Source organism: Delphinapterus leucas, chromosome 11, assembly GCF_059928025.1.
Source record: "Delphinapterus leucas isolate spDelLeu-1000000601 "Yukka" chromosome 11, BTC_Dleu_Yukka2, whole genome shotgun sequence".
Classification (NCBI taxonomy): Eukaryota; Metazoa; Chordata; class Mammalia; order Artiodactyla; family Monodontidae; genus Delphinapterus; species Delphinapterus leucas.
Window position 1 is genome coordinate 7,161,254 of NC_143139.1, and position 13,659 is coordinate 7,174,912.

Sequence of the window (13,659 nt, forward strand, 5' to 3'; positions counted from 1 at the left end):
CTCACTGAATGTAGTTTGAGAGCAGGCACATGGGAGAGGCAAGATCAGGCCAGGTTGGAGGGTTGGAGGATCTCCAGCAGGTTTATACGTCAGAGCCGAGGACTGAGTCTGCCGGCAGGGCTGATCCATGACACGATCCATGGCATGATCCGTGGCCTTGTCAGGTGAGGAAGGACAAAAGGTAGGGAAGAAGGATAAGGAGGATGTCAGGAGGCAAGAAAGGAGGGGAATCTTGTCTAGCAAACTGCACATTAGTATCTGGACAGCAGTATGTGTGTGCTGTGCGCTTACCACGGGGCAGGATGGCAGATATACAGGTAGAGGAGGTGGTCCAAGAAGGTAAGTCTTGGCAGAAACTCTCCCATTCCTCCTAGGGATTCTGAGTTCTGTCCTGGTACCATGTAGCATGACTGGAAACTGACAAGCTTGGACCTCATTAGCTCAGTCCCAGTCGGATTCCCACTCTGCCCAACCATATAAAATCACCTCGACTTACATGTTGTGTTATATACCCTTGATGTATACCAAGGACAGCAAGAAAGAACAGCCACGTGAAGATTGCTCAAGCATTTGTTTTCAAACCAGTATTGAAGACATTGTTATATTGATCATTCCTTTTAAGATTTGATTCTGGGGAGAAAAAAGTTTTCTCTCTTAACATAATGGTATGTCTCCCTCTGTGGATATATTTCATCTATATATCTATATACCTGTACCTATAACTATATCTACCTGTATCTATCTATGTCTAGACATGTCTAGATCTAGATAGATAGATACAGACATATAGATATGTATAGGTATATATTTTTTGCCTTGGCAGAGAGAAACTCATCATGCTCTCAGTAATAAAAATAAAGAAGACAGGGTCTTCCCTGGTGGTGCAGTGGTAAAGAATCCACCTGCCAATGCAGGGGACACGGGTTTGAGCCCTGGTCCGGGAAGATCCCACATGCCGCAGAGCAATTGAGCCCGTGAGCCACAACTACTGAAGCCTGCGCGCCACAACTACTGAAGCCCGAGCGCCTAGAGCCCGTGCTTAGCAACAAGAGAAGCCACCTCAATGAGAAGCCCGTGCACTGCAATGAAGAGTAGCCCCCGCTCGCCACAACTAGAGAAAGCCCGCGTGCAGCAACGGAGACCCAACGCAGCCAAAAATAAATAAATAAATATTTTAAAACTAAAGAAATAAGACAAATAAAACTAATATATACTCATTAAATAAAATTTAGTGGAACATAGGGGAAAACAACACAGCCAAAATTATACCACTAAAAAACCCTCAGATTAATATTTTGAGTATTCTGTACTATGTATAGGTTTAAAAAATCGAAGAAACCACATGTATGTATAACTTTGAATCCTGCTATTTTCTCAAAGATAAATGTAACCTTTAACCATATAGCTAACTCGACCTTGAAGTCTAGCAAATTTGTTCTCTTCTGTTTTATGTATCTGTCTTCTATTTCCAGTTGAACAATTGTTTTTTGTGTCTTTTTATGTTTTCCATTTGAAACAACTGTATTTTACTTGTGTCTTTTACTGTGACATCAAGTCCTTACTAAAAATTAAAGAGTTGGTCTTTTCAGGGAGAGCAGTGTGCTTGATGTTGGGGACATGGCCCGGGGTGTCCAGCAGCTCTGGGGGTGCCTGCAGGACCGTCCAGCCCAGGGCTGGGCTCACCAAGGTGTCTGCAGGAGTGCGGCCAGCAGGAAAGTGTGAGCCAGCTGTTGTCAGCTTCACCGAGGCAGGAATTCCCAGGAGGGAGAATCTAAAAGGATGCGGGGATCGGGGAGTGGGCGATACAGTAGGTCTTGAGGACACCTGAGAGCTGTCGAGGTGTACTGGAAAGGACATGCCTTCGCCGTCCTGTATCAGCTGTGGGGTTTGGAAGAGTCCCTTCATCTCCCTGAGCTTCAGTTTCCTCCTTGGTAAAACGTGGATAATAACTCATCCTTTGCAAAGCTGGTGTGAGGAGTCGGTGAAGTAACACACGGGAAGCGCCTGATATAAGAAGATACAGAACAACGTAGAGCTGTGACTATAATTGCAGCCAAGGAGTTGTGCGAGGTGAAGCCAAGACTATTTGACTCTTTGAAGGTTGATCACAGGGGCTTTGAAGTGTTTCAGAAATGAACTGAGACTACTTTCCCACACGGCACTTGAACAGGAGGATGAGGTGACTGTCTCTCGGGAGAGTGCAGAAGACGCCGTGTCCCGGGGGATGAAGTTCAAAGCGGAAACTCGAGGAGACGTGTGGGTGTAGCAAGGAGACGTGTGGGTGTAGCGCGCAAACCCGCAGGAAGGTGGAGGGTGAGAAGGGGGCTGAGGGACGCGGAGGATTTCTCTGGCTCAGTGGTTTGCTGCAGCTGTGACCTGAATAGGAATCTCTGTCCCCACTGCCCCACGCCCAGGGTTCAGTCCTCAACCCAACCCTCTCCCGTCTGGGCTCCACGGTGGGTGCCCCTGCTCAGCACCCCGGGGTCATCCTTCCCGCCCATCACTCCTCTGATCCAGTCCACGTAGTTGAGCACTTTGGTGTAGAAGCCGTACCCCTCACCACACCCAATGCCCCAGGATACGATGCCCGTGGCCACCCAGCGACGGGCACGATCGTCCCACACCACGTAGGCACCACCACTGTCCCCCTGGCAGACACTCTGCGGCCGCGTGCTGTCCCCGGCGCAGAACATACCGCCGGAGAACACCTCGGTCCTCCGCTTCTCTCGGAGCCAGGCCTCGCAGGCCGCCCGCGGGGCCACGGGCACCTGGGAGTATTTCAGCTCCGTGGTCAACCAGCCGTTCTCCACGCCAAAGCCACTGACGTAGCCCGCCAGGCCCGGGCGGTACAGGGCCTTGCGGTCGGGCAGGCAGACCGGGAGGAGGTGGGGGCCCAGCGGGGCACTGTGCCGCAGCTCCAGGAGGGCGATGTCCCCGTGGAAGTTGTGGGTCTGGTCCGGGCGGTAGTCTGGGTGCACGACCACGCGGCGCACCGGGTGGCCGCCCAGCTCCAGCAACTCGTCGATGTTCGTGTGGCCCAGGAACACCTCCGCGCGCCGGCTCTTCCCGAGGAAGATACCGTCCTTGGGGTAGATGGTGTGGGCGGCGGTGAGGATCCACCTGTCGCCCAGCAGGGCCCCGCCGCCTCGGCCGTAGATGCTGGTCAAGGCCTGCCAGGGGAAGTTGCCCAGCTCAGCTCTGGAGGCACCAACGGGCTCCCTGTTCTGGGCAATGGGGATGACCGGCCGTCCGCAGACTGGGAGACAGGAGGGGTAAAGTGAAAAACCAGCCGCTGCATCTGGAAACCTACTTCTGTGAAGTGCTTTCTCCTGCCTCCTCAGCCATTTTAAAGCCACTTTTTAATTTTAATTTTTATTTATTTATTTATTTTGCCACACCGCGAGGCATGCAGGATCTTAGTTCCCCAACCAGGGATGGAACCGGTGCCCCCTACAGTGGAAATGCGGAGTCTTAACCACAGGACCACCAGGGAAGTCCTAAGCCACTTTTTTAGACTCTTGGTGGGACCTTCTTTGAGCAAAATCGTGCAGCAAGCAGTTTGTCTTCAGTGTCTCCTGTCCTTGTTACTGGGTCATTTCTCCATTTTTTAAAAAAATAAATTTGTTTATTTATTTTTGGCTGCACTGGGTCTTTGTTGCTGTGCACAGGCTTTTCTCTAGTTGTGGCGAGCTGGGGCTACCCTTGAGGTGCGTAGGCTTCTCATTGCGGTGGCTTCTCTCGTTGCAGAGCATGGGCTGTAGGCGCACGGGCTTCAGTAGCTGTGGCACACAGGCTCAGTAGTTGTGGCTTGTGGGCTCTAGAGCACAGGCTCAGTAGTTGTGGCACATGGGCCTAGCTGCTCCACAGCACGTGGGATCCTCCCGGACCAGGGCTCAAAACTCGTGTCCCCTGCATTGGCAGGCAGACTCCCAACCACTGCGCCACCAGGGAAGTCCCATTTCTCCATTTTTAACATCTTCCCCTCCCAAAGCACTATGTCAGGCTCCGCCCCCACAGCTTTCTGTGGCTCAGGAGTAAAACCTGAGAAATGTACTCAGATTGGGTTAGAAAGGCATGTTTGACTCAAAAAACTGGGTTTCAAAAATGGTGGACCTGAGGGAATTCTCTGGCGGTCCAGTGGTTAGGACTCTGTGCTTTCACTGCCGAGGGTGCCGGTTCCATCCCTGGTGGGGGAACTACAGTCCCACAGGCCGCTAGGCTGGGCCACAATATTAAGAAAACCAACCCTCCCCACAAAGAACCCAAAAATGGTGGACCTGAACCCTCATCTATTGCTGGTGGGAATGTAAAATGGTGCAGTCACTGTGGAAAACAGTGTGGCAGTTCCTCAAAAAGTTAAACACAGAGTTAGAATGTGAACCAACAATTCCACTCCTAGGTCTATACTCAAGAGACCTGAAGACGTGTTCAAACAGAAACTTGTACATGAACGCTCACCGCGGCAATATTCATAAAAGGCAAAAAGTGAAAACAACCTAAATGTCTATCAAGTCTATGAATGGATAAACAAAATGTGGTCTATCTGTACAGTGGGATTCTATTCAGCCATGAAAAGGAACAGAGTGCTGGGACTTCCCTGGAGGTCCAGTGGTTCAGACTCGCTGCTTCCACTGCAAGGGGCGCAGGTTTGATTCGTGCTTGGGGAACTAAGATGCAACATGCTGGACAGCCCGGCCAAAAAACGAAAAGAAAAGAAAAGGAATGGAGAACTGATACCTGCTACAACGTGGACGAACCTTGAAAACATTACGCTAAATGAAAGAAGCCAGACGCAAAAGGCTATTATATGATTCCATTGACATAAAATGTCCAGAATAAAATCCATAGAGATAGAAAGGCATTAGTGGTTGCCAGGAGATGGGAGGAGGGAGAGCTGGAGTCTCTTTCTGGGCTGATGAAAATGCTCTAGAATAAGTAGTAATGGTTGCACAACATGGTAAACACACTAAAAGTTACTGAATTGTACACTTTGCAAGGGTGATTTTTATGTTATATGAATTTTATCTCCAAAAATTTTTTTTAAAAAATGCTGGGCCTTCTGGCGCTGTGGCATTAAGGTAGGGAAATATTTTGGGGACAGAGAGCCTCTCTGTGTATCGTTAAAGCAGACCATGTCAAAAGAGGGTTTTCTCTTATTTCAACTCATCTGTCCCTCTGATTAGCTTCCTTCTGGCTTTTCGTTTCCCAGTTATCCCTTGATCCTCGAAGGAGAAGGGATGAGCTCCTTCCTTCTCCTTTTCTGGGCCTTCTTGGTTCCCCTTTTCTGCCTCACTTTCTGCCTTCGCCTCCCCCTTTCTATTCTACGGCTGTCCTGTGCCCTTAGACAGGCCCTGTGCAACAGCTGAGGCTTGTCTCGGAAGTGGCCAACGTCATGGTGCCACAGGTCCCCACTTACCAGGCACACAGCGAGGAACCTCCTCCCTTTCCTGTGTCTGCTTCCAGGGCACCTGGGCGGTGCAGGTGAGTGTCCCTGGGAGTGAAATGAGGGAGGCACAGAACAGGCTCAGAATTGGGAGGAGGGGCTGAAAGAGGCTTCAGACCTCTTGGGCGGAGTGAGGCAGGTAGGAGCTGGTTCTTCAGCAGGTGGGGACTTACCTGCGGGCATAGCCTGATAATAGGGCTCCTGGCAGTGGCTCTGGATCTCAGTGGAGCTGTCTCCAGGTGTGTTGATGGCCTCAGGGTCCCCACTGGCCTGGCTGATGGGCTGACTATGATTCATACCTAAAGGGAAACAGAGGTCAATAGGACAGAGAACAGAACTGCAAACTGGCAACCCAGGGACTGATTCTGGTCCGTGGCCATATTTAGTTTGACCTGCACAGTCTTTTTTTAATTTTATTTTTTAAATTAAAAAAACCTTTATTTTGGCCGCATGGCTTGCAGGACCTTAGTTCCCCAACTAGGGACTGAACCTGGGCCCTCGGCAGTGAATGCACCGAGTCCTAACCACTGGACCATCAGGGAATTCTCAGCACGGTTTTCTTCTTTTTTTTTTTTTATTATTTGAATTATTTTTCACTGCAGATTGTTAATGCTATAAAGGTTTGAAAGTAACTGTGAAAGCAGGGTATGGGAAACAGGCATTTTCATATATGGTTAGCGGGACTGTAAATTAGCAAAACTTTTGTAGGGAAATTTAGCAATATCAAAATTAAAATTGCAAATGTTTTTCACTTTTTTATTTCTAAGAATTTATCCTCATATATGTGCTCAAAGATGTATATATGAAGATATTCAGAGCAGTACTGTTTGTGGGAGAAAAATACCTATCAGTGGAGGACTAATTAAATATGATGCATCAATCAAAGGAATATTGTATGGTCATTAAAAAGAATTAGGCATGGACTTCCCTGGTGGCGCAGTGGTTGAGAGTCCGCCTGCCGATGCAGGGGACGTGGGTTCGTGCCCCGGTCCGGGAAGATCCCACATGCTGCGGAGCGGCTGGGCCCGTGAGCCATGGCCGCTGAGCCTGCGCGTCTGGAGCCTGTGCTCTGCAACGGGAGAGGCCACAGCAGTGAGAGGCCCGCGTACCGCAAAAAAAAAAAAAAAAAAAGAATTAGGCAATGCTAACCACATGTATATGGGATGATCTTTAAGATATATCATTGAAGCAGTTCCCTGTCAGTCCGGTGGTTGGGACTCAGCACTTTCACCACCGGGGCCTGGGTTTGATCCCTGATTGGGGAACTAATACCCCAGAAGCTGCACAGCACGGCCAAAAAAAAAAAAAAATCATTGAATTAAAAATGGCAAATTTAAAACATTGTGACTATTAGCAACACACACAGCCACAATATTTATATTTGAGTGGCCTGGAATGTCTTTGGAAGAATACCCAGGAAATAGAGAACAGAGTCATTTCTGGACAGAATAGCCAGGGATTAGGGGCCAGAGGTTAGAGGAAGATTATATATTTGAAAATTTTACTGTGGGCATGTATTATCTTTCAAAAAACCTGGGGTTACCATTTGAAAATCTGGAATTTCACTTAAAAATCTGAATTTTTGGCTCCTCTTGAAAAACGAGATGATCTGCAAGTGCTGGGCCTGTAAATATGCAGGGAGACAAGAGCTGGAGCTGAGCTGGGTGCCCCTGTGACTGGGCTGCTCACCAGCAGGGTGGGCCGGGCAGCAAGGGGCTGAGCCCAGGTGTCCCGAGCCCCCAGCCTCAGCCTCCACTTGTCACTTCAAGATACCAGGGGCCAGGGCTATGGGCAGGGGCTTCCCTCCCTGCACCCCAAGGGGCTCACTCACCCACGGCTTGGTAGAGGGCCAGGAAGCCCTTGTGGAGGCCCGGGGTTCTGTCCTCAGAGGCGGGTGAATGGAAGGTCAGCCGCAAACTGTTCCCTGAGGACACAAATTCCCTCTGACCAGGGGGGCTGCCCAGCAGGGAGCCCTGCTGCCCACAGAACCGGCTGGGATCCATTCCACTGGCTGTGATCTGAAAGGGGGGGGGCAGGCAGGCGTGGGGTGAATCTGCACCACAGGTGGTCACAGGGTCATGCCGCAGCCTGGACCCCCAGCCCCGCCTTGAAGGTCTACGTACCGCTGGGGCTCAGAAACCGCACCACCCCGTGGAGCCTTCCTCAAGTTGCTTCCTGCTCCATTACTGGCTCCTAGGTTTCTTCCATCCATGACCAGATACCTAGCAGATTTCTTTAGCCTGCCATGCTTATCTCATACAGCCCACAATATTTCAAGAATTGAAATAGAAACTTATAATAACTGGATTATAAGTTCTAAGAAGGCAGGAACTACATCTACTTTGCTCCCCACTGAGTCCCTGATGCTCAACCTGGTACCTACAGCATCACAGCTTTGAATCAATGAATATGCAGACGTTAAGTCCCTCCCGTCCAGCTTCTTCCACCTCCATCACATTTCACTTCTCTGAGTAACTTCCTATGGCCAACATCTGAGAAGCGAGAAGACCCTCTGCACAGACTGAGCCCCTGGGGCTCCTGGCCTTCCCTGTTGTCCTTCTTTTGGAGTGTCTCTCCTCTTACCCCACAAACTATAAATGAAGCCCCCGCAAGGTATGGAATCTAAGGACACAAAATGTACACGGTGTGGTTACACTGTCTACTGTTGCCTAACTTAAATCAAAACCCTGCTCAAATGCCTTTCTATGGGGTCCCCAACCCAAGGAAGGGCACCTTGGAAGGAGTTCCCCTGGCCACCGCTTCATGTTTAATCTCTCTCCCGGGCATACAGCTCACTGCTCAACTCATTTTATTGCTGACTTTCATATTGATCCACATATCCTGGGTTTTTGCTGGCTCTTCGTTCCTTCATTCTCCCCAGATCTTAGTCTCCTCTCCTATAAAATTGTCTGTGGAGGCCCCTTCCAGCCAGGACACCCCTGTGTCCCAGGGCAGCTCCCCAGTGTGTGCAGAAAAGCATTGGGAAAGTGACACCAAATACCCGCTCACTCAGAAATCACTGTGTTGTGTGTCCTACACGCATGACAAGCTTGGGTTTCATTCATTCTTTCCTTTATTCCTTTGACAAACAGCTGTTTATTATGTTCTGTGTGGGAGATGCTGTGCTAGGTGCCGGGGATACAGCACCATGTGAATTAAGACACAGTCCTGCTACCGAGGAGGCCAGAATCTGGCTGAGGATACTGACGGGCAAAAGATGAACTAGGTCACAGTGTGTTGAATTCTGCATTCGAGATGTGTGTGCGTGCGTGCGTGCGTGCGTGTGTGCGTGTGTGCTTGTGCGTGCGTGTGATTTACTCTGGAAGCAGGAAGGAGGGAACAGTCCTATTCCTGAGCTCGAACTCCGTCAGTGACAAGGGAAGAGCCAGGCTGGGATTAAAGTGATTCAAGGCTAAGGAGAACAGGGCACTGTAGGTGTTCGACAGACATAGGCTGAGTTGAATAAAGTGTAGTCCCCACGTCAGCTAAATCTGAAGAAATAAATACATGCATTTATCTCTTCTCCCACCTCAAATCCCACTAATAGGACAGCAGAGGGATAAAAATGGATATGTTATCAAGGACAAAAAGGTGAGGGGAGGTGATAGCTGCTGAGAGATGCCCACAACGTTTGGAAGGTGGAGTGGAGATGGACACATGTAACCTGAGTCTTGGGCTGGGGCAACAGAAAGCAGCAGGTTCTGATCACAGATCTCTGGGACGTGTCAGAACCGGCGTAAGCAGGAGACGGGAGGATTCCTCTGAAGAAACCGGCTGTCACCAGAGAACACCCTTCTGCTGTGGATGTGCAGGAGGCCCCCAGCAGTACATCTGGGTCACCTCGTGGATAACCCGATTTTCAAACCTGTCGTCTGACAGATTTCAGCTATCCACACAGAGCATCCAAGAGCGTTCTGCACGTCACTCTTAAATATGAATGGACAGCCAAGGATTATCACACTTTGCAGGAAAGTCTCCAACGTGAAAAGCACAGGTCAGAACAAATGAACGGTACAAAGGAACTTGGTGAAGAAGACAGAATACAGGGAGCAGAGAAATGGTTTTATTTTAATTTCTTTTTTTTTTTTTTTGTGGTACGTGGGCCTCTCATTATCGTGGCCACTCCTGTTGCGGAGCACAGGCTCCGGACGCACAGGCTCAGCGGCCATGGCTCATGGGCCCAGCCGCTCCGTGGCATGTGGGATCTTCCCGGACCGGGGCAAGAACCCGCGTCCCCTGCATCGGCAGGCGGACTCTCCACCACTGCGCCACCAGGGAAGCCCGAGAAATGTTTTAAAATAATTCCAATAGAGGGAAAAGAGTAGATATTGCCTCTACGAAACAAGAACAAGATTCTACAAAAAGGCACGTTTAGATAATTAGAATGAACCTTTAGACATGAAAAAATGTTAGCAGGAAAAAAAATCATTAAAAAGTTGGGATTTACAATGAGATCTCCCACAAAGTGGAACAAAAAGACAAAGAGATGGAAAACAGAACAGAATGGATAACAAAACTGGATAATCTGTCCAGAACCTAACAACAGTGAAATTACAGAAGTTCCAGAAGGAGAAAATAAAGTAGATGTCTGGAAATGATTTAAAAATTAATACAAGAACTTTCTCAAATTGAAGGGTCTTGATTAAGAGAGTCTCTGGATTAAAAGAACCCTGTACAGGGGCTTCCCTGGTGGCGCAGTGGTTGAGAGTCCGCCTGCCGATGCAGGGGACACGGGTTCGTGCCCCGATCCGGGAGGATACCACATGCCGCGGAGCGGCTGGGCCCGTGAGCTATGGCCGCTGAGCCTGTGCATCCGGAGCCTGTGCTCCTCAACGGGAGAGGCCACAGCAGTGAGAGGCCCGCGTACCGCAAAAAAAGAACCCTGTACAATGAGTACAGAATGACCTGACCTGCATCAAGGCACATCCTGATGAAAGTTCAGAATTATGGTTATAAGGAAAATATGCTGAAAGTTCTAGAGAGAAAACACTAAGGCTCAGGAGGTCTAACAACACTAGGGCTAGAAGACAGTGTCATTAAAATTCTGAGAGAAAATGACTTCTAACCTAGAATGTAACCCAGATAAACTATCCACCAAGTGTGAGGGGAGAACTAAGACATTCAGGGCTATATAAGTTCCTCTAAAATGTGTTCCCTCATTCCCTTTCTGGAGGAGAATGTGCTCCTCCAAAAGGAGAGGGTAAACCAAGAAAGAGAAGGAGATGAGAGTCACTTCCAACACAGGACAAGTAAAGGAAATCTCTGGAAGGTGGGAAAAGGGAACTCCTTGACAAGTGAAGGCTTAGAAAGCAAAGAGACTGAAGAAATAAGTCATGGGGACGTCACCCCATGTGGGATGGGGTGGAATGTCACCAACGCAAAGGAGGACAGAGAGACTGAGATTTGTACTTGAAGATGTCAAGAGATTTACTCTCCTGGCTGAGAGTTTGGGGGAGATTTGTTACAGAGAGAACTCAGCAAACTAAAAATCAAACAAAAAACCCCCAAACCCCCAAAACACTATGTAGTTCTTGACTGCTGGGAAATCCAAAAGCTGGAGAAAGGAAATTGTACACCAAGTGCACAGATGTGAGTACTTCAAAGTCATAATGATGTAAAAAATGAATATAGTTTTAACTAAAAACGCTAATAGAGGTAAACTGAGAGGATGGGGGAGGGGAAACGTGGGGGGGTGAAGGTCGAAGAGAGATAAAGCTAAGTCCTCATCTTTTAGAGCTAGAAGTTAATAGAGAAATTATTTATACTTCTGAACATAAACACCAGATGAAACAGCTACATGAATCATAAATGACTGCCCTGGGGAGCAGCAATGGGGGCAGGGGAAGGAGGCTGGAGATGATAAGCCTTGGCGTACTCTGATTTTTTTTAAAAAAATTATGCATATGTATTATTTGGATAGAAATAAAATTTAAACCAAAAGATAATGTAGGGACTTCCCTGGTGGCACAGTGGTTAAGAATCCGCCTGCCAGTGCAGGGGACATGTGTTCGAGCCCTGGTCCGGGAAGATTCCACACGCTGTGGAGCAACTAGGCCCGTGCGCCACAACTACTGAGCCTGTGCTCTAGAGCCCGCGCACCTACAGCCCGTGCTCCACAACAAGAGAAGCCACTGCAATGAGAAGCCCGCGCACCGCAACGAAGAGTAGCCCCCGCTCGCTGCAACTAGAGAAAGCCCTTGCGTGGAAACGAAGACCCAATACCACCAAAAATAAATTAAAAAAAAAAAAAGATAACGTAAATTACTGTTTTTAAAGTGTCCTTATTCTGAATAATGCCCTTGTCATATGTGAGGTTTTGCCATAGCGCCTCTAAGGGAAACTCATAGTCACCTAATCTTTTATTATATTTACGTGCAGCTTCCTAGCCTGACAGAGCAGGCACTCAACATACTTGATGATGGATTTTTAATGACTGATGTGTGAGTTCCTGCTTTTGACTCTAGGGATTCGCAGTATTTGTGTGTCCCTTTATGAGACTTCCAAAGGCAGGGCCAGACCTGCTGCCCTGTCCTCATCTATGGGGCCCAGACGGCAGGGGGCACAGGTCGGCACCGGGCCTCCGCTGGGAGGCTGTGCGCTGGGTACACCTGGCCTCCCAGGTAAGCCTCGCGCTTCGGGGCCGGCTGCCCCTGGGCTCCAGGCCGAGAGGCTCCCTCCACAGAGGCCCTCCCAGCTCACCGAGACGTAGTCCCGGTCACAGTCCGGGGATGGCTCCAGGTCGAAGTCCTGGAAGACGAGCCTCACGGCAAAGCCCTCTGGAGCCTCGATGTCCGTGGAGCTCTCTTGGCCTTTGACATATGGTTCCGGGTACCCGGGGGACATCAGCTTCTGGGGCAGCGGCTGGGCCAAGAGCACGGAGCCCTGCGTGGGGCAAGCCTGGAGGACTCCCCAAAGGAGCAGCCACCACCTGGGAGTGGGCGAGGGCAGATGGGACCACATGGCTGTGGCCTGGAGCCTGCGGAGATACGAACGCAACAGGCAGTGCTGAGGGCTGAGAGGCCTGGGAAAGGCTCAGCAGCGGCGGCCTCAGCCCTTGACGCCTGGGCACCTCTGGCCACTCGCTTATTGCCCCCCCGTCACCCCAATTCCTTCAGCCTCCTGGTCAGCCCGCGCTAGGAGGGTGAGTTTTCCACCATTGCCCACCTCCCTGCAGAGTCTCATCCCCGCAGTGGCTGCTTTCTGCTTCAGCCAGACTCTCCTGGGGTCTGAAGGAGCGACAGGAGTACAAGTGAGGGCCATTTATTTTTTTATTTTATTTTTCTGGCCACATGGCATGTGGGGTCTTAGTTCTCTGACTAGGCATCAAAGGCACCCCCTGCGGTGGGAGCACCGAGTGTTAACCGCTGGACCGCCAGGGAAGCCCCAGGGACATTTAAAGGTGACGGGGTCTTGTCTGGAGCATTGAGCCTGAGCACCCCGGGGAGGGCTGCTGGAGGCCGTGTGTGTATTCATCGGGCCCTGGGTCCCCTCCCGCACGCCCACCCTCCTCCTCCGCAGCCTCCCCAGCCTCCCCAGCCTCTCCAGGCACGCTCACGTGTGGCCTGGGCAGCGAGTGGAATGGGGCTTCCCCAGAGACAGTTCCCCTGCTCTGAGTCCGGGCATCTGGAAGCCGACATCTGAGCCCTGAGGGGACCTGGCCCGGGCCAGGGAACAGGAAGTGGGGCTGGAGGAGGCCCTGCGGGGGAGGAGGGAGCAGTTACTGGAAATGCGTTGAGTAACTCTCGGCAATTCCCTTTTTCTAATTCTCTGGCTTGAGCGCCACCTGCTGTCTGATTCAGGAATAGCTCACCCACCGCAACTCGGGAAAAACATCTCGAAAACCACGCTGGCCCTCAGGAGAGACCAGGGGTGGGAGGGCACTGACTCTTGACTCTTTTGCACTATTTAAAACTATTTAATTTTTACCATGTGCATGTATCGCACACGGTAGGATGGCTCCTTGTGAGTTAGGCTGTCCCCTTTAATGGGCCATACCTCTCCGTCCCTGACCTCTAGGTGGCTCATTCTGTGACCAGCCCGCCTCTTGTAGAAACTGAAGTTTGTGAGCCTGGACTGGAGCCCCTCCTTCCCCCTCCCTCCTCACCAAGCACGGCTGGCGGCGCTTACTTAGGTAGTCTTTGAATCCTGTCCACAACCCCTGGACGCTGCTGGTCCAGCAGGGTCAGGCCGGCGGCAGGCCCAGGCCGAAGCTTCTT

At 50.4% G+C, this 13,659-nt stretch overlaps 1 protein-coding gene across 2 annotated transcripts; it reads right to left on the reverse strand.

The window, feature by feature from the left end:
- Nucleotides 1–1,211: 1,211 nt before the first annotated feature.
- On the reverse strand, nucleotides 1,212–13,107 carry C1RL (complement C1r subcomponent like). 2 transcript variants are annotated; one of them, XM_089920243.1, is made up of 6 exons: nucleotides 12,991–13,107; nucleotides 12,143–12,412; nucleotides 7,275–7,461; nucleotides 5,617–5,742; nucleotides 5,417–5,491; nucleotides 1,212–3,256 (listed from the first exon to the last, which is right to left on the reverse strand). In XM_089920243.1, the coding sequence occupies exons 1-6, from the start codon at nucleotides 13,078–13,080 to the stop codon at nucleotides 2,418–2,420; spliced, it is 1,587 nt and encodes a 528-aa protein (XP_089776369.1). In that variant the 5' UTR covers nucleotides 13,081–13,107; the 3' UTR covers nucleotides 1,212–2,417. The 2 variants fall into 2 exon arrangements, with proteins under 2 accessions (XP_089776369.1, XP_022433189.1); XM_022577481.3 differs by having other exon boundaries at nucleotides 12,143–12,419; nucleotides 12,999–13,106.
- Between the last annotated feature and the right edge of the window lie 552 nt (nucleotides 13,108–13,659).